The sequence below is a fragment of the Parasteatoda tepidariorum genome, chromosome 1, assembly GCF_982258835.1.
Source record: "Parasteatoda tepidariorum strain Cologne lab strain chromosome 1, Ptep-v5.0, whole genome shotgun sequence".
In the NCBI taxonomy this organism is placed as follows: domain Eukaryota; kingdom Metazoa; phylum Arthropoda; class Arachnida; order Araneae; family Theridiidae; genus Parasteatoda; species Parasteatoda tepidariorum.
This window is the reverse complement of record NC_141755.1, coordinates 47,262,909-47,285,458: the sequence shown is the minus strand read 5'-3', so window position 1 is coordinate 47,285,458 and position 22,550 is coordinate 47,262,909. Positions and strand designations below refer to the sequence as shown.

The following is a 22,550-nucleotide window of genomic DNA, read 5'->3' as shown; positions in this document are numbered from 1 at the left end:
AGCTTACACTGCAATCTTAATGCAATAATAGTCCTCAATAATAATTTCAGAACAAAACAAGACTAGAATTGACGTCATAGTTTCGTGACGTTATCTCGATTAATTCGCTCAAGGGGCCACTTCCGCAGCAGTCAAGGCTGGCTCAAAAAAAGAATTATTTAACTTCTTATCATCATCATTCATTGCTTATAAATACGGATCTTTCTGTGACAGTTTACAAACAACTGTATCATTTGAGTGAATTTACATCAACCAAATTAATCGAGTGAATTTCTTTAGAGTTACTTGTGGTAAGTTATAAATATTTAATCTCTTTTTTTCTACAACGCTTAATTTTTTAAGTATTGATAATTTTTTTAAATATAGTAATTCACAAACGTGAATAAAAATTGAATAAAATTTTGTGTTTTCATAAACATAAAGCTTATCCAATTTGTAAACATTCAAACACCCATTTGAATTTGACACAGAATTTTTATTACATATATTTTTCATACTTTCTTCATGAGCTTGTATTAATTTAGGTCAAAATGAGTGAAAACATATTATATTTAGCACTTGATTATATGAAATACAGCATGAAATACTAGTGTGTTTTAATGCGTTAAAGGTGAAATCTTCCAAATATGGCTCCCCAGACTGTAATTTTTCGAATCTACATTTATTGGCAGTTAATTAGATGTAAAAGGAACAGTTATTCATCCTTTAAATTTCTTTCATATACGAAATTAATTATTGTTACATTTTTAATATGATTTTTAACAAAAATCTCACACTGCTTTTTTTCAATTTTTGATTTTAATGCAAACATACTTCCAATAAAATTTCAGATTTTTTTTAATTAGATTACTGTGTTTTTTAATTAAAAAATATCAAAATATATTTTTGCTCGTAATTAGAGCGTCAGATAAAATACAAAAAAGGGACAACCGTGTCCTATTTGCACCAGAAGTTAAATAGGTGCAAACTTGAAACCCGCAGCTTTTGCTATTTCAATATCGTTTTCCAGTCAAAATAATATACACTAATTATCTCCATTTTTAAACTCCAACAGCTACAAGTGTTATTAAATTTGTTAACATCGATTTCAAAAACAGAAAAAAATAACAATAATAATGAGGAAAATACATTTTGAGTTCTTTCAAGTTTAAAGTCATTGTTCTGAAATTTTGAATCAAAAGCTTGCAATATTACACCTTGATGAGGTATAATATTTTAAACTTGTCATTCCAAGATTCAGAGCAAAGTCAGATAACTTCTTTTTATGATAAAACTATCAAGCTGTGTGAGAAGAAAAAATTAGACGCGTGTAAAAAACTATTATATAGTGATGAATAAAATTAATTATTTAACTTAAATATTTAAAAATGATGCAAATGTAAAAAGAACTTTAAAGAATTTAAAATTAGAGAAATAGGGAGTCAAATAAACATGTTAAGCTGCATTTTAATGCGGCAAAAATAATTTAATCAAAACTAGCTATTTTAAAAATTTTGTAAAAATGATTAATTGTAATATTTAGTTATATAGTTAACTGAATTGGATTGTAGACCTAAAAATGAATATTATTGTCTACTGAGTATTTTATTTTATACTTCATTTCAAATTAATAATTTATGATAAATCATGATGAAATTTAAAAAACATATATTTAATTTCATAAATGAACCACAACAACAAGTTATATTCCAATTCCGATAGAAACTCTTAGCCGAAAATTCATTAAGCAACCTCATCTGTCCAGAGTATCCTGAAACTTTTTTCCTTTTCAACTCTCGATACCTGGCTTTCTAAAAATTCATCAGATTCACCTAGAAATTCCCCTGAAAATTCATCTAGCTTAAATCCATTACTGTTTAACCATTTTGTCAACTAACACTAACTGTAGCGGATCCTTACATGCCAGCGTCGAAAGGTCATGCCATTGTTTTTGCTAGTTTTCCTATATAACTTATAATTCGCTGTACATGCTATCTATTCATCCATCCTTTCTTCCAATCGGGCTCGATGGTACTGGCATGGTTGCGTTGATAAACTTGTTTTAACCTAATGAGGAGACTTACCTTAGCCAAAAAACATTTAGCCCCAGAAAAAGGTTTTTTTTTTTAAAAAAAAAAAGCTTATTTACACAAAAATACCTTTTTTTGAAATGAAAGTTTTAATATCTTAATTTAAATTAATATCCAAACAGTCTTATTAAAACATATCCTAGCCAAAAAAAAATTATAACATTAAATAAAAATTAATAACCTTCCAACTAAAAGCAAATATACATAATTATCTATCTTATTTGCATTATATCAATATGAATACAAATTACTAAATTACACAGCTATTTTATCTACAAACATCCTGATAAAATGTCTACCTGTCAACTTAACTGTTTGTTTCTTTAAAGAAAATACTTTATCTACTTTCTAAATTAAATTCATGGTTACGAAAAATAAAAATAAAATTTAAACTCTATTATTATTTTCTAAAATATTTTGGCAAAGCTTAAATAGAGTTTTTTTAAAAAAATATTGGCGTCTTTAAATTTTTTTGGTGATATTAATTTCACAATCGTTTTCTACTTCTCCTTAAGACCTTTTGATTTAATTTCTTTCATTGACTTACATCCTTAGAGTTTCTAAGGCAAAAACAAGTAGTGTAGTTTTTAGATTAATTTAGATAATTATTTTCTATATTTCCAACACCTAGATCAAATAACTTCAATCACTTCTTCTTCTATTAGCACTTAAAATCTCTTATTTTTCTGAATTAAAATGAATGAGCATATCCTTTTTTAAATATTTAGAAATTACTAGTCGGTGGTGGAAGTGAATTACAAACCGTCATAGTAAAATAATTTATTTACTCAATACTCGGTATCATAATCGAGTGCTGGAGTTATTGTTACATAAATAGCAATTTTTAAATAAACATTAATCTCTTTAATACAATCCTAGTAGAACACCGTAGTCAAGCATCGTTGGCTGTAATCAGTAAGGTGGGTGGCCACTTTAATCAGCCTGCGTATGAACCGAAAGTGCATGGTATCGGTCCTCGTTAAACTGTTCTACCGTAAATTGCTCGATTTCGCGCAAGTCGTCGGGCTTCCAAAGCAGGGAGCCATTGTTGTGATGGCATGTGTTCGGATTATCCTCAGGGATGTTTCCCAGACCGTCGCCTACAGCCCATTGTGCAGCTCTAGTGCGACGTAATACCACTTTAACCCAAATTATGTAGAAAAAAATTGCATTTGTTTTGTTTTCTAATCTCTCCTTTTTTTGAAGTTTTGTATATCATTTAAATCTTCTGAATTTTTCTTCTTTTTTTTTCAGAGTATAAAGAATTACTATTTCTAAAATATTTGCTTTGTTCAGATTGAGCACTTAAGTTGTAAAGAATTAATAAAAATATTTTACAATACCCTGAAATTCTTAATTTATTAAAAAAACGTACAAACTAATTTCTTTTTCTCCTTTCTTTCTGCACTAACAACTTTGTTACGCTTAAAAACGTGCAGATTCTACCCCCAATGTTGTTCATTGTTGGCAGTGAAAAGAATTTACATGAGAAAATAATAAAAGATATTTATTCAATAAAATTACAATAATCATAATAATGTGCAAGACATATGAAATTTTAACTTTATTTATTAAGAAAAAAACTTACTTATTATTAAAAAATTTTTAGCAATTTTAAGACTTGGCACCTTCTTATGTCTGGAAATAAAGGATTAATTATTTTTTTGCATAACTGATTTTCATATAACTCTTATAAATCACTGTCTTCTCTTACTCAGTAACTGAGTAGTGATTTAACTAATAAAAATATACCAGTCACTTATTAAGCTTCTTTTTTTTGTAGGTAAGAATTAGTGAAAAGTTTCATAAAAAGGACATTTATTTCTTGGGCTTTCAATCAAAACTATAAAATTTTCTTACATGATAGAAAAATAACACATTTTGAATAAAGTTGAATGAAAACAAAAATCTGATTACTTTATTACATGTTCTTTTATAACACATAAAGATCTTAAGTTTCAGATTTAGATGTTAAAATAAAAGGGGTGGAGATAACCAATTTCAATTTTGAGAAAAAATGTAATATTTCTTTTTTTGATTAGTTGTGAACTGATTCCGCTGCATAAATTTTCTACTTTGATTTTCTTATACACTTTCAAATGTACAAATTTTAAACAAAACATTATAAGCATCTCAAGTAAAGAATTTTATAATATCACAAACTAATCTCCGTGTGCATACGTAATAGCATTGATACACACACTACGTCAATTGCAGGCATCCTATTCAGTACAAATCTTTTTGCAAGGTTTGCTGGTTATTTCAACAGATAGTATTTACAAAACAGAATCACATTGCATTTTTTTAATTTTTCTGATTTTTCTAAATCTATGTTTAAAAATAACGGGACAAAGTTTCATACAAAAAGTTATATCGTAATATCTAATAAATTTTATTCTCATAATATTTAAAGTTCAACTATTTCTCTTAACATCACTCAATTAAATAATTTATAATTTTATTAAAATTAAAATCTTATTCTTTAAAAATTCTATTTAGTTTTTGAATGGCATTTTTAACGTTGATTTAAAATAGTCCATATCCTTCATCCAATCTACGGCAAATATTTACTCGTCACCTTCATAACTAAAACTGCTTTTTCTCTGAAAACTATTGTAATTGATTTGAGTTTCTGACGTCATTCTGAATATCAATCATTCTATTTAAAAGCAAGCGACTTTTGAAAACATTATTTTTTCGACAGGTGAAAAGTGATTTTAACCAAAATTCTTTTTCAGGAAGTAAAGAAGGTAAATTTATTCTTTTTATGTCATTTTCGTTGATTTATAAAAAGATATTTTTGCAAATTTTTCATAAGTTACATAAAACATCAATTTCCGTTGAATAAATAAAAAAAAACTTCTCAATTCAAAACAAAAGCATAATATTCATGGTTCTTTTTATTCTATTGATGAAGTTTTCCTTATTCTCTTCCTGTTAAATTTCATTTTAAAAAAATTCTCAGTCCCATGAAAGTAGTTACATTTTTCATTATATAATAGTCTCATAATCATCATAAGTCTCATTGTCATTATAAGTTTCGTAGTCATTATAAGTCTCATAATCATTAATGTTAAATAACCTGATGTCGAATACTTCTAGAAAAAGACTTCTTAGAAAAGTTTCATAGTTATTAACAGTAAAATATCCCCACTATGAAAACTTTTCAAGTTTAGACAGTGTAATAATTATCTTAATAAATGTTTAAAAAATATTAAATACATATTAAAAATTGGAAGGTCTCGTTTACTCATTAAATATGATGTTATTTTTAGGACTGCTTTATTTTTATTTTTTTCTGCCAAATAATACCAACCCTTATTTAGACGCTTTAGTTTATTTTTTAATTTTTATGTTAGAATTGGTCAAATTTAGAACTGCTTGAGACAACTGAGCTTCACATAAAAGAATTTAAAAAATGTATATATATTTTTTTAAGAGTAAAGATATTTATTCAGAAAAAAATTTCAAAGTCATTCGCACTTTAAAGAATTTAATTAAATTGAAATATATGTAATTAATTTTTGATGATTAATTTTTGATAATTAATTTTTTGATAAATAATTGTAATCTCTTTTAGAACACTATTCATAGACATATAGTTCATGTATACTATAAAGAGTGACAAAAAATACTTGAACGCATGCTTTTGGACAAATGTTTTAGCTAACTTAAATATCATAACCAAACTTTCATAAACATTAACACTTAAAACAGATCTAGAAATTTTTTAAATGATCACCTAAGGCCTTCATGATCCCGAATCAAATTACGGTATAATATAATAGAAACTAGGGTGCATCATCCGTAAGACTCATTTCTGTTATAAAATGTTATACCGTTATTTTTACAATAATTCTTATTTAATTTCAGTGATTCAATGACTTTACGGTAAAAATTATTGTTTATCAGATTTTCTGTTCCGTAAAATTTTATGGATTTTATTCTTCAACTCTGTAAGCTGGTGCAAAATCTCATTAGAAGTTCCGTTTTTGGCTCTGAGGAATTTTTATGGAACGCATAGCATCTTTCGAAACGAATTAGCCTTACGTAGAAAAGAAATTATTCGGATATAAATTTTGACAAAATTATTTTTTGTTAGTTCAGTTCTCTCCTTTATTATTCTACAAAATATGAAACAAATGAGGTGCAACTTGTATTAAAAAAAACAAACGAACCTCTTTACAACGCATGATACAACAAACTTTATCTGCGGAAGATCCATATATTATATTTATTATTTATTATTATAGTAAAATGATTTAGAATCTTTTCAGTAAAATAAAATGGTGTTTTTTTTATTAAAGATACGCATTTATGGTAATATTGCAATAATTTTTTAATATACCCATACTAAATCGCCTTCGTGAAATTATTGCAATCGAAATTTCGCCCAATTTCCAACTAGACAGAGCACTCAAATTTTTATTAGAATTCTGTGTTTGATGACAGTAAAAATTTCAATGGTTTATAGACCAAAAAAATGGAATTTAAAATGGCTATATTTGAGACTAATAGGAATTTACCATCAATCGAAATTTTGATCACTTATTGACTAACTAGAACTCTCCCTTTTTAACTAGCATTCTGTTCTAGTTGACTATGAACGTTTCGTTAATTTTCTGACCACTCCAAGCAAAATTTCCATTCATTTTAGAACCAATCGAAATATCAATCTCTTTCTAACATTAATGAAATAACAGGCATTAAACTGAAGATGAATAAATTAATAAAAAGATTGACTTTAGAAACTATAATTAAGTTGACTAAAAAGAAGAAAATACTTTTCATAAATTCAGATTAAAAACGAAAAATGCATTATAGATTAAAATAGTAAGACATCTTATTAAAGAAAATAAAGGACATTTAATATCACTATGTAATAAATTTCTCTTTATGTTGCTAACAAGAGATCTAAATTCCTTATAAAACTGCAATCTATTAATATGAAGTTCTCTTAAAACTTTATTCAATATCTTAATTCATTGCATTAAAAATCCTTCGGCAGTAGACTTTCTATACTATTTTGTAACCTATAGACTTTTATATTATTTTGTAACTTGCATTGTTAGTTTAATTTCTTAACCTGGAATAATGTTACCAAAAAATATAATTCATTTAAAATTGGAGCGAATTAATTCAAAATGCTCTCAAAACTTCATCCGCAGTCTTATGTTAAAAGCAAATATTTTAATAGTCCTCCCAGCTATAAATAGATATTTAGAACGGCAAACAGTTGCTACGCATGAGTTCTTCCCTTATTGTTTCGCTTTAGTTTGCTATGAACCATTATAATTTAGTTTAGAAACTTTGTATAAATGTCACCGCCATCAATGCATGTTCCGTACTATTGTCCTCAAAACCAGACTGAATCCCACTGCGGTCAAAATTCTCTTATAAATTTGTACCTATCTCACCATTATTTCACTTGTACCCATCTTTTCATAAATATTTCCTCCTCGCGAATAACGAGTTGAAATGCATTATTACAGCTGACAGATTATTTTGAGGCAGAATTTTGTAGGCACATTACGTAAGTATACGTAACCCGTCTTTGTATACTTCTCCAATATTTAGTTTGATTCATATACTTGCTTACATTTATAGCTCCAAACAAATATGCAGGGCTGATAACTTTCTGCACTTTTTGGAAGATTTTCTTCTAGAGTTAGCTAATTTTATGTCTTAGTGTATGATTCCTTGTTTTATAAATTAGATTTAAAGTTATTTTCCCCACCACTACATGTATATAATTCAAAAAAATCATATGAAACACCAATTTGTTCTAGCTCTCTTGTAGTGAGACTTCCGAAATGTTTTGCAAAATTAGCAAAATTTCTGAAAGCTTTAGTTTTTAACTGTTTACCATTCATAAAATATTTCGCAAAATGTGTAGAAGTTGGAATCCTTGAATATGTTCACTTTTAATGATAAAAAATTTTAATAAAAATCCCAGTATATTGTGTATTGTTAAACTCAACAACTTCCTCTAAAATCTGTAACTAAATTTAACCTCTCATAGTTTTTATAACATGTTTAATCCAACTAAACTGCAACTGCAAATGAATTTGTGTATTTATAAGAAATAAATAGAAAAATAATGCAATGGAACTTTAAATATATATTAATATTAATAATGATAACGAAATAAAATAACAATTCTACTTGTAAAACAGAATATAATACATGCCAACTCAATAAAGCAGGTAAAAAAATATTTTTACAACTAAAAAAAAAGAAAGTATTTAAATTTTGAAATTTATTTTCTAATAAATCACTTAAATTATATATTTCTTTCTTCACATTTCATTAAAAAAAGAAATGGGAAAAATCATTATCTTAATTGTGAAGCAAGTAATGAATATAACAACTTTTCCTTCTTTTTTTCACTGAATGAGCAAGTTTTCTGCTGCGTTAGACACATTTAACTTCTTAAAGATAGATCAATAGAAAAATGTTTTGTATATATTATTCACTTTATCGTTCTAATGTAATTTGTATTGCTTATTATAACATTTCATAAAGGAAAAGAGAAAGAAAAGAGAAAAATCATTTCTAAAAATCAATCCTTTGTGTTTATTCATTAATTTTACACACTTTATTCAGAGGAATAAATGATGAAACATTAATTAACTATAGATTTTGAATCTATCTATTATAAAAATAAGGACTGTTGCGTTTATTTTCGATCAATAAAAAGAATCTTATCTTCAAAAGGATCTTTCTTGTATTACAGTCTCAACTGAGTGAGTTTTTTTATGTCCTTATTAAATATACTTATAGTATAACCCATTGTCAATTTGAGCAACTAGTTTTCTCCTTTTTCATAGCAATTAACAATTATGTCTTTTATAAATTTGACATTCTGCTAACCTTGGTCTTCTTCTATTTTACTAAGACACTATAAGTGTCTAGAATATTAACTTATTTTGCTCGTTTCAGCTCTTTTAATGCGTACTAAGAAACAGTTACTTAATAAGTTAACAGGCAAACGTGTAAGTTTTAGTCTTGAATTTCTTTTACTTAGAATTTAAACTAATCTAATGATATAAAAAAATATTTGTGGATAATCATAATTTATCAATACAATTTAACTGCGTATTGATACATTTTGCATATACTAACATTATGAAATTAAAAATAATGTTAGTCCTTAATTTATTTAAAGTTTTCAGCTCTTTTAATTCCTACTAAAAACAGATACTTAATAAGTTAACAAGCGAAAGTGTAAGCTTCCAATTTTGAATTTCTTTTACTTAATTGTAACTTATCGAATAATAAATATATTTGTGACTAATCATGACTTATCAATACGATTTAAGTGAGTATTGATACACTTTGCATAGATTAACATTATGGACTTAAAAATAATGTCAGTCCTTAATTTATTTAAAGGTTTCACCTCGTTTAATTCGTACTAAAAACGGATACTTAATAAGTTAGCAAACGAACTTGTAAGCTTCTAATTTTGAATTTCTTTTACTTAATTTAAACTTATCTAATAATATATTTGTGGCTAATCGTAACTTATTAATACGATTTAAGCGTGTATTAATAAATTTTGCATATATTAACATTTTTATGAAATTGAAGATAATGTTATTCCTTAATTTATTTATTTGTAAAGCCTATTATTATTTATTTGTCTGTTACAAATTGTATAGAGCTTACGTTAAAAATTACTTCATATATCTTAAGGAGAAGTTTGATTAAATAACACTCCAACAATTGAAAATCACTGTGTAGATAATGAACTTATGAACTCTTTTTCGAATGAAAAGATCCTGGATCACAATTTCAATCAGGAAGGGCTGTAACATACTTGAAAAAAATAAATTCTACATTCAATTATAGTATCGGAACTTTTAACCATAATACTGCACACATTTGCTCCACCCTTAATGAAATATAACCATGTTTAACCATAATATAGTTTAATTAAAGCTGGAAGTACAGTGATAAGGTTCACATTAGCACCATATTATGATTGATGAAAATTTGAACGATAGATTCGCTTCCCATTCTCCAAAATGCTTAAATGTTTAGTTAGTTATGATCATAGTACGGATAATATAAACAGAAGACTATTGTTTACAATGCTCTTGAAATTATATTGAAATAATTTAGTTTAATTTGGATTATTTAATTATTGGAATAATTAATTAAGTTGGATAATTTGTTCATATTGCCTGTGAAGTATTCATTTTAATTTTTTACAATTATAGAAAATATTTAATGTAACTGCTTTTCTGTAACAAAAAATTTTTAAAAAAATATCATTATCTTTGCAACTCTTATTTAGCTTAATAATCAATATTTGTAAAATCAATAACGCTCATGTTCAATTTCTTTTATTTTTTCGGTTTTCCTTTTTTTGATTGACTTATACATACAAACATTTCAGTTGCGTAAGCATGCCGGCACTCAAAGTTATCGAAGTTGAATTTTTATCGAGAAAATTTGTTTCCGCCTCATTTTGAATAACCTTTTTATCTGTAAATAAAATGAATATGTAAAAAGTAAAGGTGCAGTACTAAGGCATAGGAGATAAACAGTAGATAAAACCTATGAAGGGTCTTAATTATATCAGTTTACAAAGTGTGAAATAATCGTACGTAGTCTTTTGGGAATTATTTTATACACATCATTTATAAGAGTTCTGAATTTAAAAATTAAGCTGAGGCATTTTTTTAAAGTGTGTTTGATTTCATATATATTTAAACCCAGTTTGGATTTCATTGCACATATTTATTTCTCAAATATGCTAAATGTTTTTTTCTCCCTTCTTCTCTTAATTTTTTCTTCTTTTTTATTTTACAAAAAAAGTAATCTTTTTCAACCTGTTTAAACAGTTAAGAGAAACATGGAAGAATTAAACAGTTTTCTACCAAAATATTTTTCTAATTTTTTCATCAAAATAAAAATTTCCTATAATGATATCCTATGACAGGGGTGGCAAACCTTTATACACCAACGTGCCAATTTTTCTAAAAAATTGTTTAATGAGGTCATAGACGTGCCGTCAAATAATTTTGACTTCGTGATTATTTGGAAAATAATAATACTAAATACTTATTAATTATAATAATCAACTCAAAACTCTTTATTTACATTGAAGGAAAAATACATTTTGCCATGTCTTAAAACAACTTAAAGTAACATCAGTGTGAATTCTGTTATTGCAGATTTGATGACAAATAACTTATATTAAGTTGTAGGATGTTAGTTTAAGCAGAACAGTATTTTTTGCTATTTATTTATTGTTAGCTTGTTTTTTATGGTTATTAAATGTTTTTTTAGCATTAATTGTTAATTTTTTTATTAATGATTGTTTATTATTTTGTTCGTTTTAATTTTATTTTAATTGTTACATATGCTTCATAGTGTAATAATATTTGTGTAATAACAATTCATAGTGTAATAACAATTGTGATCGATGGCTTGCCCAAAATATTGTGTCTCGTGCCATAAATGGCACGCGTGCCATTGGTTCGCCTTCCCTGTCCTATGATGTTTGTCAATTATTTAAATCTATTGTCTAAGTGGAAAAATTTAAAAATAATTTGGTTTTCATTATACATATTAATTGCTCAAAAATGCTAAATAGTTTTTTCCTTTTTTCTCTTTTTCTTTTCCTTATGTTATTATTATTATTTTACCAAAAAGTACTTCCTTTCCTTTAATTACTTAAATGGAATACGAAAAACAAGGAAGGGTCCACAAGTTTTCAACAAAAGTATTTTTCTGATTTTCTCAACACAATAAAATTTTACAATATTAATACATCTTAGAGTTTGCCAATTTATTTTGAATAAAAAAAAGAAGAATTTGGTTTTCATGACACACATTTTTGCTCAAATATGCTAAATGTTTTTCTTCGTTATTTTTACTTTACAAACAATAATTCTTTTTTTTTTAATTATTTAAGCAGTATAATAGAAATGTAGAAGAATTAACCAATTCTCCACAAAAGTATTATTCTAATCGTTTCAACACAATAAAATTGCACAGCATTGATAACCCATAGTGCTTGCAAATTTATTTTCTGCTTGAAAAAATTTGGGAATAATTTAGCTTTAATTATGACTATTTTTTGTACAAATATGCTAAATTATGTATATATATATATATATATATATATATATATATATATATATATATATATATATATATATATATATATATATATATATATATATATATATATATATATATATATATATATACACACTACCGGTCAAAAGTTTGCGAAAATTTTGAAATCTACAAAAAAAAGTTCTAAATTCAAATGTTCATAGAACTGCGAAAAATCATTCAAATGGCATGAAAATTTGATCTGTTCTAATGTGAACTCTTTACAGTTAGTTACATATTATCAAATTGCAATACTTTGTTTTTTGCGAACTGAATCCACCTTTTCATCATGAGTAGTTTCTATGGTGAAAAAAGTTGTTAAGTTTGAACACTTGCCAAACTTGCAAAAAAATTTTTTTGTACTTTCTGTTAATAGAAAATAGTTATTTGAACAGTTCTATGTAAGTCCTCAAAATTTCAAATCGATTTGATTTTTTTTGACGAAGTTATAGAATTTTGAAAAACATGTGTACTTTTCTCGATTTTTAAGCATTCCACATTTGCGGTCCTTTGGTCTATACATCTTCGACCAAAGAACTTTTTAATTTTAATGTTTTCTATATTTTCAAATAATTAATATTGATTATAAAACAAATATTCTTATTTATTATTGTAATTATTGTTACTACAAGGAACTTATTATGAATATAATTAAAACAATATCTCATAGATGTCACATTTCATCTAAAATTTGTTTGTTCTTGCAAACGATGCTCTGATATTTGAATCGAAGTCAGTTATGGGACATTTTACAACAGGAATGGAACTCTATATCACTTGAAGTGATTAATGGTTTATTAGAACGAATGCTATGCATATGTAAGGCTATAATAAAAGCAAAAGGTGGATGATTCGAGGAATCTAAGATTTAAATGTTAATTTATTTAATTACAAAATACGAATAAGAATATGTTAAATATTTGACCTGTTGTAAATAAAATAGTTTAATAAAAATGCAAATTTTTTATACTATTGTTATTATTTTTTTAGAATTATTTATGTAATTATTGTTATAACTTTTTTATTTAATTTAATATAAAGTAAAAATATCACAACAAAACTAATACAGGTAAGCAATAAATATAAACAATAAATATAAACAATAATAATTACAATAATGAATAAGAGTATTTGTTTTATGATAAATATTAATTATTTGAAAATATAGAAACATAAAAATTAAAAAGTTCTTTGATAGAAGATGTATAGACCAGAAGACTGCATATGTGGAATGCTCAAAAATCGAGAGAAGTACACATGTTTTTCAAAATTCTATAACTTCGTCAAAAAAAATCGAATCGATTTGAAATTTTGAGGGCTTACATAGAACTGTTCAAATAACTATTTTCTATTAACAGAAAGTACAAAAAATATTTTTTGCAAGTTTGGCAAGTGTTCAAACTTAACAACTTTTTTCACCATAAAAACAATCCGTGATGAAAAGCTGGATTCAGTTCGCAAAAAACAAAGTATTGCAATTTGATCATATGTAACTAACAGTAGAGGGTTCACTTCAGAACATATCAAATTTTCATGCCATTTGAATGATTTTTCGCAGCTCTATGAACATTTGAATTTAGGCCTTTTCTTTGCAGATTTAAAAATTTTCGCAAACTTTTGACCGGTAGTGTATATATATATATATACTGTTTAGCGTTAACTAAAAAATATTTTCATTTTATTTATCTTCGGCAGTCGTTTTCATTTAACATTCCAACTCTTTTAAAAATATTTATAATTTATTGACCAGCTTGTTCCCTAAAAGAGAATTACTAAACGTTTAATTCATGTAAAAAAAATAATGATCTAGTAATTATTTTTAAAAGAAAACTACTAAATGCTGTTGTAGCAATTGTGCTTTTTAAATGGCGTTAGTGCTAGTTTTTGTAGTAATAGCAATCTAAACAAATCCTTTTTATTCTGCGCTGTAAATACTGTCTGTTAACTAGTCATCATCACTATATTTCTTACATTTATCTAACGAGATTGTATTTTAAAGTATTAAAAAAAATACATACATTTTTAATTTTTCTTTAATCATTTTTGTTTAACATAGCAACTCTTTTAACCATACTTATAACCCTTTTTATAGTTAATTGCTAATTTGTTTTTAATAGAGAATTATTAAATTTTTTCAGGTTTAACATTCTCTGGTAACCATGAATTTTTGCTTAGTGTTAGTGCTAGCTTTTGTTGCAGTAGTAACCTCTCAGTTGCCTTCAGATGAAGAAGAAATGAATATGATGAGAATGCTGTGTAGTAAGTATATTAATAGGACCTTTACTATATTGTTTTCATTTCATTTTATATTATTTTCTTATGACATAAAGTTGTTTTTTTTTCTAAATTCAAAATTATCCCAAAAAAGTCACCAGAAAATTGCCTATAGCAAAAAAGCTATTTGAACTTTTGTGGGACAGAAAACTTTAATTGAAAAATTTAGTCGAGAGCATCTTTAGGAAGTGAAGGCATCGATTTGCTTTATCTATGCAATTTTCGAATTTCAAGTAATTGATTAAAAACCGAGTAATTTTAGAGTTAATTATTTTAGTGTTTTATATTATTTGTCAAAAATAAAACGAACAGTTTTTATCCAACCTCTCCAGAAATTCCGAATAGAAAAAAAATAATACTGCCCAGTTCTGAAAATAATGTATAGTTTTTAATGCACGCTTTAATTGGAAGAAATTCGGTGAAGAACGTATGCTGCAGTGTAATGAAAGATTGCCATACGAAGACTCTTTAGCAAAATTTTTAAAAAATTGAACAAATAGTAACGTTGCCTTTAGGAACATTGCAAAAATCTGTAAGAACCCCTACAACTTAAATTGTATCACATTTTAGAAATTTGTATCAAGAAGCAATTTTCGAAATTTAGCTGTAAGAATTTACATAATGAACATAATAAAATCAAAATATCGTTCAATATTATCTGATATGCACTTGTTACTATCTTCATAAATTCAAAATCTACATTTATCTTTTATGAGATCTACATCTTTCTTTTATGAAACACTTCAAATGACAAAGGTCAAGTTATCTGGAATGTCAATTTATCCGAGCCTACTGCTTTTTTTAAATGAATCAAATATGACGTTTGCCAGTTCCACAATCAAGCCAATAACTTACAGAGGTTTTTTTTTTATTATTATTTCCAATGAGCTGCACAATCAGTCTTCTCGATGAGCAGTCCTAGTGCGTTCTCCAGAGGTGGTATCCACTCTTTCAGGACCACCGCAATGGGTGAGATACCGTTGGTCATGTTAATTTGGACGTCTACTTTCTGCCACACTAGATAGCAGCGCCGAGACTCTATTTGGATGCTAAAGTGCACTAGGAATTTAATTTTGCCGGAAATGCCAAGAGCCAATAAGGCACTCCAGGGATCTAACTTACAGAGGTTTCTGCACAGAAATCTGAAAGGATAACATGCACAGAACAATTTTTATTTTCTTTACCGATTACGTGAGCATGCGCATTTGGTCTGATAAAGGAATTAACGGGATTTCTAGATTATTAGGGTCATTTTAGAAGTAAGGTGCTAGACTCTTGTAAGATAACAAAAATTGAAAATGTATCACGAACATTAACGGGAAAATGGACGTCCGCGCGGACGTCTGATTCGAGAAATTCGTTATCCGCGGGGAATGTTAGACCGCCGAGGACAATCGGAAGGGTGGGGATTTAGCACATTAATTTAATCATTTTAACTAATTCACTACATATTCGCTCAAAGTCGTAGATATATATGTGTCCAAATTTATTCAAGATGCTATTTATGTTCGTAATACCAATAAATGAAAATTTTTGACGAGGCTAAAATATTAAAACCTCAAGATGATTGTTCAATTTTTCTTTTTTTTTTTTCTTTTTTTTTTTTGATAATTGTTCAGTTTGACTGAGTAAATCCAATTTTCCCTTTGTGCCATTGAGTTCAGCATTCAATTCAATGATTTGATTGAACTGAATGTTTGATTTGATTGAAATTGAAAAGCTCCGAACATTTTTAATTTGCAACTATAAGACTTGTATGCATATAAAATTCAAATGTCAGAAATTTAATGGCGTTCTCCTGTGTTATGTTTCCATATATTGCATATGCTTAATTTTTACTTGCAGTTAGTGGTACTGATGAGATGTTCAACGGGATCGACAATTGTTTCCAACGGTATGCATCACAAAGGGTATGTTTGATTTTTATTACCTCTCATGTTTAAAGGTTGCGTCGTTGCTTTCAGGTCACTTAAGAACAAAATAAATAAATAAAAAGTTAGTCAAATTAAGACTTGTGGATTCTATTAAATATTGAAACAAATATTTCGCTACGTTGTGTTTTTTCGTCGGGAGTCTAAATAAAATTCTTATACATCGTTGTATGACGTAGAACATAAAAGAGTAAAATTGTTTCTCTGTCATAGAATTATAGATTTTTGTCCCAAAATTGCACATTATTTACGAAAGAAACCACGTTGCTTTCACTCACACCATTATTTTTGAGTCATAGAAGAAATATTATAAGTGATCGCTATAAAATTACGCACAGTAGCGAGTAAATTAATAAAAGCAAAGAAAAATTCTTGGATTTTTCCAATTTTTAGGAAGAAAAAAATATTTTGGTACTATTTTTATAACAACTCATCCCTGTTGAAGAGATGTTGAACAAAGAAAACTAATGGTTAAAAGAATGAGGTCAAATAGTTACAAAAGAAACATCCACCCATCTTCTTTAGCAAAGGAGGAACTTTCCCACAAAATTTGGCTCCTTACCCAAATTTAAAAATAAAAAAAATAGATATTTAAAAATGGCCGGTAAACTCTCCGAATATTAACCAGATAAGGAGTCCGGTGGCTTCTTGCAAGCAAAGACTCGTAAAATGTATAGCAGAACATAAAACAGCCTCATTTGTTAATTGATTCAAGTTTGCTACAGGATAGGTCAAGTCTGCCAAAAACTATTACAACAAAATCGAAAGTAGGGCATAATTAAGATCAAAATGTATCAAATATTCCCCAAAACACTTACATCGTTAAAAAAAATTATTAAATGTGGAAAACAAATTTTTATAATGAATTTCCCAGTACAGTAGAATTTTAAACTAAATGTATTTTACAGAATCTGGAAATATCTGTTATATGCAAAGAAAGAATCTTCGGATCAGCTGATAAGGAACCTTCCTTCTATGTAAGGCAAGGTTGCCAGAACATGACCCTGATTGAACAGGTACATGCATTTTTAATGCTATCTCTTTATTATTGAATATTATACGCTCATGCATAAACTTTCTTTCCAAATATTAATTTACTAACAGTCGAATGTTCAGGATGTTCTTGAATAAAGTAATTTTAGAGAACTATTCGAACATTCTTTCCCATACATACGTATATTACGTATACACCAAAGAGCCATTATACATTATCACCACCCTGCTAATAGCATGTAGGACCACCTTTAGTCCTCAAAACTGCTAGCACCCGACGTGGCATTGATTCCACAAGGTGCTGATAGGTAGTCTGAGGTATCTGACACCAAGCGCTCACCAACTGGTCCTGCAATTTCCTCACATTGCGAGGGGGTAGCGTGGCAGCACGAATTTGGTTTTCCAAGTAGGACCACAAATGCTCTATTGGACTACGGTCAGGTGAATTTGGGGGCCAAGACATGATTTGAAAGTCACTGGAATGTTCCTCGAACAAATCCATGACGATTCGACCCTTATGATATGGTGCATTATCCTGTTGGTAAACACCATCCCCCGCAGGAAAAACTGTTGCCATGAATGGATGAACCCTGTCTGCAATTATGTTCAAGTAGCTTACAGACGTTAGGGATTGTTCTATGAGGATTATGGGTCCTAATGTGCCCCATGAAAACATTGTTCCTTGGCGAGAAACCATGTAAACCTGGGCGAGCCCATTGTTATAGATGGAGGGTGATCATAATGTAATGGCTCTTCGGTGTATATATTAGGAAAATCATAATTAGGCCTAACAAAAAAAACTCTTAGCAGTAATTAAAAAGAAACGATTTCAGTTTTTCAACAAATTTACACATCGAAATCGATCTTGTAACTTTTAGGGTAATGAACGTAAAATAAGGTCTTTGTAGGCTCGTGATTTTCGATAATTTGAATTTATATAGATTCAGGCTTCAAAATTCAAAAAATAAATATATAGTTTGATAATCTAAACAAATTCAAAAGTAATACCAACACAGTTGCTTTTTAAATGACGTATGCTGTTTAAATAAATCTGTGCTTTGAAGCATAAATTCATGTTTCAAAACTTTCAAAAAAAAAAAAAAGGATATGAAATATATATATATATAAATATATATATATATATATATATATATATATATATATATATATATATATATATATATATATATATATATATATATATATATATATATATATATATATATATATATATATAATTATTATTTCATAGTAAAAACATCGAAACAAATTGTTTTATTAAAATAATGCATTCACTTTAGATAGAATACTATAATTAAATGAATCCCAAACTATTATTGTAAGGTTACTTTATTTGAGCTTTTGAAAAATAATTGCTGTAAATGACTGTATTCGAAAATATTTTGTTGGCTTACAAGAAAAAATTATACTTTAAGTTACATTTTTTTTTTAAATTTATTTATTTCACTAGATTGGAGTATGCTACGAAGAGAACAACCAAAACAGAAAGGAGGTAAGATAAAAAGCATTTTTTGTTTATTTAGAAGAAAAGAAACTATAAAAACTTTGACGAATTATTTCAAATATTAGGCTTTTTGCAACTATTATTTAATCTATATTTTTAAACTATTTGGGAATTATACGTTTTTAATAACCTTAAGAGCCAATAAAACCAATAAATTTTTAGAAACTCATAATTAATGAATTTACAATCATCGTACAATAGATAAAATAACATGAACTGTTGAACCAAAATTCTAATAATCGAAGTACGGTAAAAGAAAATTTAATAATATATGAAACGTGCTAAATATATGCTAAATAGTCAACTAAAATTACCATTGTTCAAGTACTTAAACTCAAATGATGAAATATATGTATTTTGCAGAACTCTGAATATTAAATAATAGTTTTTATTTTTACGTTTTTGATTTAAGAGCATTTTAACACTCGTTTAAAAATTAAAAGTATTGTGTTTATGAAATTTGGTCTAACCTCACTTTTTCAGGACAATAAATTTAAAGCTATTTCAAACAATTATATTAGTTCAGAAAAAGTGTAAATCTAAATATGGTTATCAATTAGAACATATTGATAACTGACCTATTTGATTCATAAAAAATCATGTCATCGAATCAAAATATATATATATATATATATATATATATATATATATATATATATATATATATATATATATATATATATATATATATATATATATATATACATACATACATACATACATACATACATACATACATACATACATACATACATACATACATACATACATACATACATACATACATACATACATATATATATATATATATATATATATATATATATATATATATATATATATATATATATATATATATATATATATATATAGTAGCACAATAGAGATAATACATATTTTGCCGTTATTTTTCAGATGGTGAACGAAGAAGAAGCAGCAGTAAGTCAACTAATTCTTCATTTTAGTGGATTTAAGGATTCAATTTTGATTTTCCTTTAAATTTCATAGGACTTAACAGCACAAAATTTTAAAAATTCAAAATTAGTTTTAAATCAAATTTGGACAGATTTCTAGATAAGTAGTGAAATTAAATAATAATTAACAATCTTTTATACACCAACTAATGATTGCTGTTTACTCTGTCTCATAGTATATACCTGAATATGTAAAATATAAGATATTCAAAAAGTCAGAAAATTAGAGATGATGCATAATAGTTTTGTGAAGAGTACATTCATAATGTTCGTATTTTCTTGATTTAACATTTTCATGCAAACAATATCGTACGGTTCTTTGTTTATGTGCATTTTACAAATTTCGTTAAGTTTAAATAAAAAAAAGGTACAATTTTAAGAAAAACGATAAAACGTACAATATTAAATATTATTATTTAAGCAATTTCAGTAATACAAATTTTTAACGAAATAAACTATTTTTGAAATAAAAATTTTAAAAAATACTCTCCCGTATTTCTCACATTGACAGCATACAAAAACTTTAAAGTTGTCTTTTAAAGTTGCTGTAGTATGAAACAGTAAACAAAAATTTTATCTAGTTTTGAATAAAATTTAATTGAGCAAACAAAAACACGACCCCTTACATTAGATAGTAAAAATTTTAAGAGAAGCAAAAAAAAAAAAAAATTTACTGAAACATGTGCTAATTCTCATCAAACAAAAATTAGAACGGATCAAGATCCAGAAATTAAACACGTCGTTATTTTTTTTTTCTGTTTTAAATTATCTATTGTTCCAGATAAATAGAAACCATACAAACATGACTTTTAGTATACACTAATTCAGCCGTTCCCAAAAGGTATTCCACGGCTAGGGTACCGCGGGAAAGTTACAGGGGTTCCGAGAACTAGAACTTTTTCATAGGGTTTTTTATTACATTTTCAAAACCTGCAATTACATTTAGATTCTATCAATATTACACTATATATTTATAAATTTGATTGCCTTTACTAAATTATTTAAAGTAAACTGTTAATAAAAAAAGAATGGCGAAGTTGCTTTCATTAAGAAAATATAATTTTTTAATAACAATATATTGAATAAAGTATGAAAAAGACAGACTTGATAAAACTTGAAATAGTGTTTCCCATAGCGCTTTTCAAATCAAAATAACTAAATTTGTTAATAAAGAATTATGCGTCCCTCATAAAGTTTTCAATGTTTATTGCAATTATTTTTAGTTTTAATTTCAATGAAAATCATGATTCGACTTATATAATTTATTTTCAGCTTATGTATAAACACCAAAATTAAATTCATAACTAGACTCTATTCAGCTCCTGGACTGTCGGATATAAAACATAATTTAAGATTAATGATAAGACAATAAAAGAATTTCCCTCCTCTTACTTTATAACCGTGGTTGAACAGACAGCCCAATTTTGTTAATTTACGACTACTAATGTTCAACTTTGTAGTCTTGAAATTTTGAACCCACTCCAGAAGACAAGGGAACTAGATCAAGTATCGGAATTGATTTGCCTTCATAGAGGACATTTTGATGTAATTAACCTGCATTTCAGTTATATGGAGTGGAGAACCACGAAAACCTCCTAGGGTTAGCCTAACAGCAAGAAGATTCTAACCCATGATCCATCTATCACTGAAGAATATTTGACGTCAGCACTGTGGTCTGTGTAAGCCGGGTGAGGAATTCGTATCGACCTGTCATCACTGAGATTCGAACCCGGGACATCTCATTGTGATGCGAGTGTTCTTGCTTAATACGTTCACAAATGTCTTGATATTCTTTGTTTATAATGTCAGGATTCCGTCGAAAGATAGTTGGCCATTTAGGGTTCCATAGCCTAAAAACAATTTCTACCGATACTCTAATTTATTAATGAATTCCTCCTTTAAGAAATGTTTTATTGCAGTTAAATAAATTTAGTTGTAACTGTTTTCAAATTTTTTACAACTTATATTTTTTTTTTCAATTAATTTTAGAAATGTTTAGCAGAAGTGTTCCAAAGATATCCTCTCAACATGAATCCAGAAACAGAAAGTTCTGAAGAATAAATACATTTGTTTTTGTTTCTAAATTGGTGATATTATAGATACTTTTAGCACACTGTTTTATAAAAAATGTGTTAGTAGTGCTGCAAAAAGAAAATAAATTACTATAGCATTAAGACCCAAATAATGTGTGTATGTAATTGTAGATAAAATATTAGAATGGGTAAAAATAAATTTATTTTTAAAAGCATTTAGTTCTACTTTCTGTTGTCTGAGCCTTTTGATTCATCACTCTTTTTGTAAAAAAAAAACATTCTCAACTTTCTCTCCACTTTTTTGAGAACTATTAAACTAAAGAGACCTGAAACTGGTACAATCTAATGAAAATTTAAGTACTGCCTTATTCAAGAAAATAACATTTTAAACAAAATTTCGATATTTAATAGAGTTTGTTTTCTTTTTCGTCTCTTCAAGATAAGCAATTACATTCGTTCAAAATGCATATTAAATTAAATTTTCTTTATCACTAAAAGTATTCAATTATTATTTTTACTCTACACAATACGGGAGTTTGAATCCAGAAGACTCCCCGTGAAGTGAATGGTGAATGTTAAATCTGTTAGGTTACAAAGACCTCCATATTCCCATAACA

At 27.0% G+C, this 22,550-nt stretch overlaps 1 protein-coding gene across 3 annotated transcripts; it reads left to right on the top strand.

The window, feature by feature from the left end:
• Window positions 1-216: 216 nt before the first annotated feature.
• Window positions 217-22,148, top strand: LOC107451511 (uncharacterized). Of its 3 annotated transcripts, none has more exons than XM_087162750.1 (7): window positions 217-290; window positions 14,342-14,462; window positions 16,323-16,387; window positions 17,317-17,424; window positions 18,873-18,914; window positions 19,842-19,865; window positions 21,890-22,148. In XM_087162750.1, the coding sequence occupies exons 2-7, from the start codon at window positions 14,363-14,365 to the stop codon at window positions 21,959-21,961; spliced, it is 411 nt and encodes a 136-aa protein (XP_087018876.1). In that variant the 5' UTR covers window positions 217-290; window positions 14,342-14,362; the 3' UTR covers window positions 21,962-22,148. The 3 variants fall into 3 exon arrangements, with proteins under 3 accessions (XP_087018876.1, XP_087018884.1, XP_087018880.1); XM_087162758.1 differs by lacking the exon at window positions 217-290 and adding an exon at window positions 7,412-7,602; XM_087162754.1 differs by lacking the exon at window positions 217-290 and adding an exon at window positions 8,932-9,064.
• Window positions 22,149-22,550: the final 402 nt, after the last annotated feature.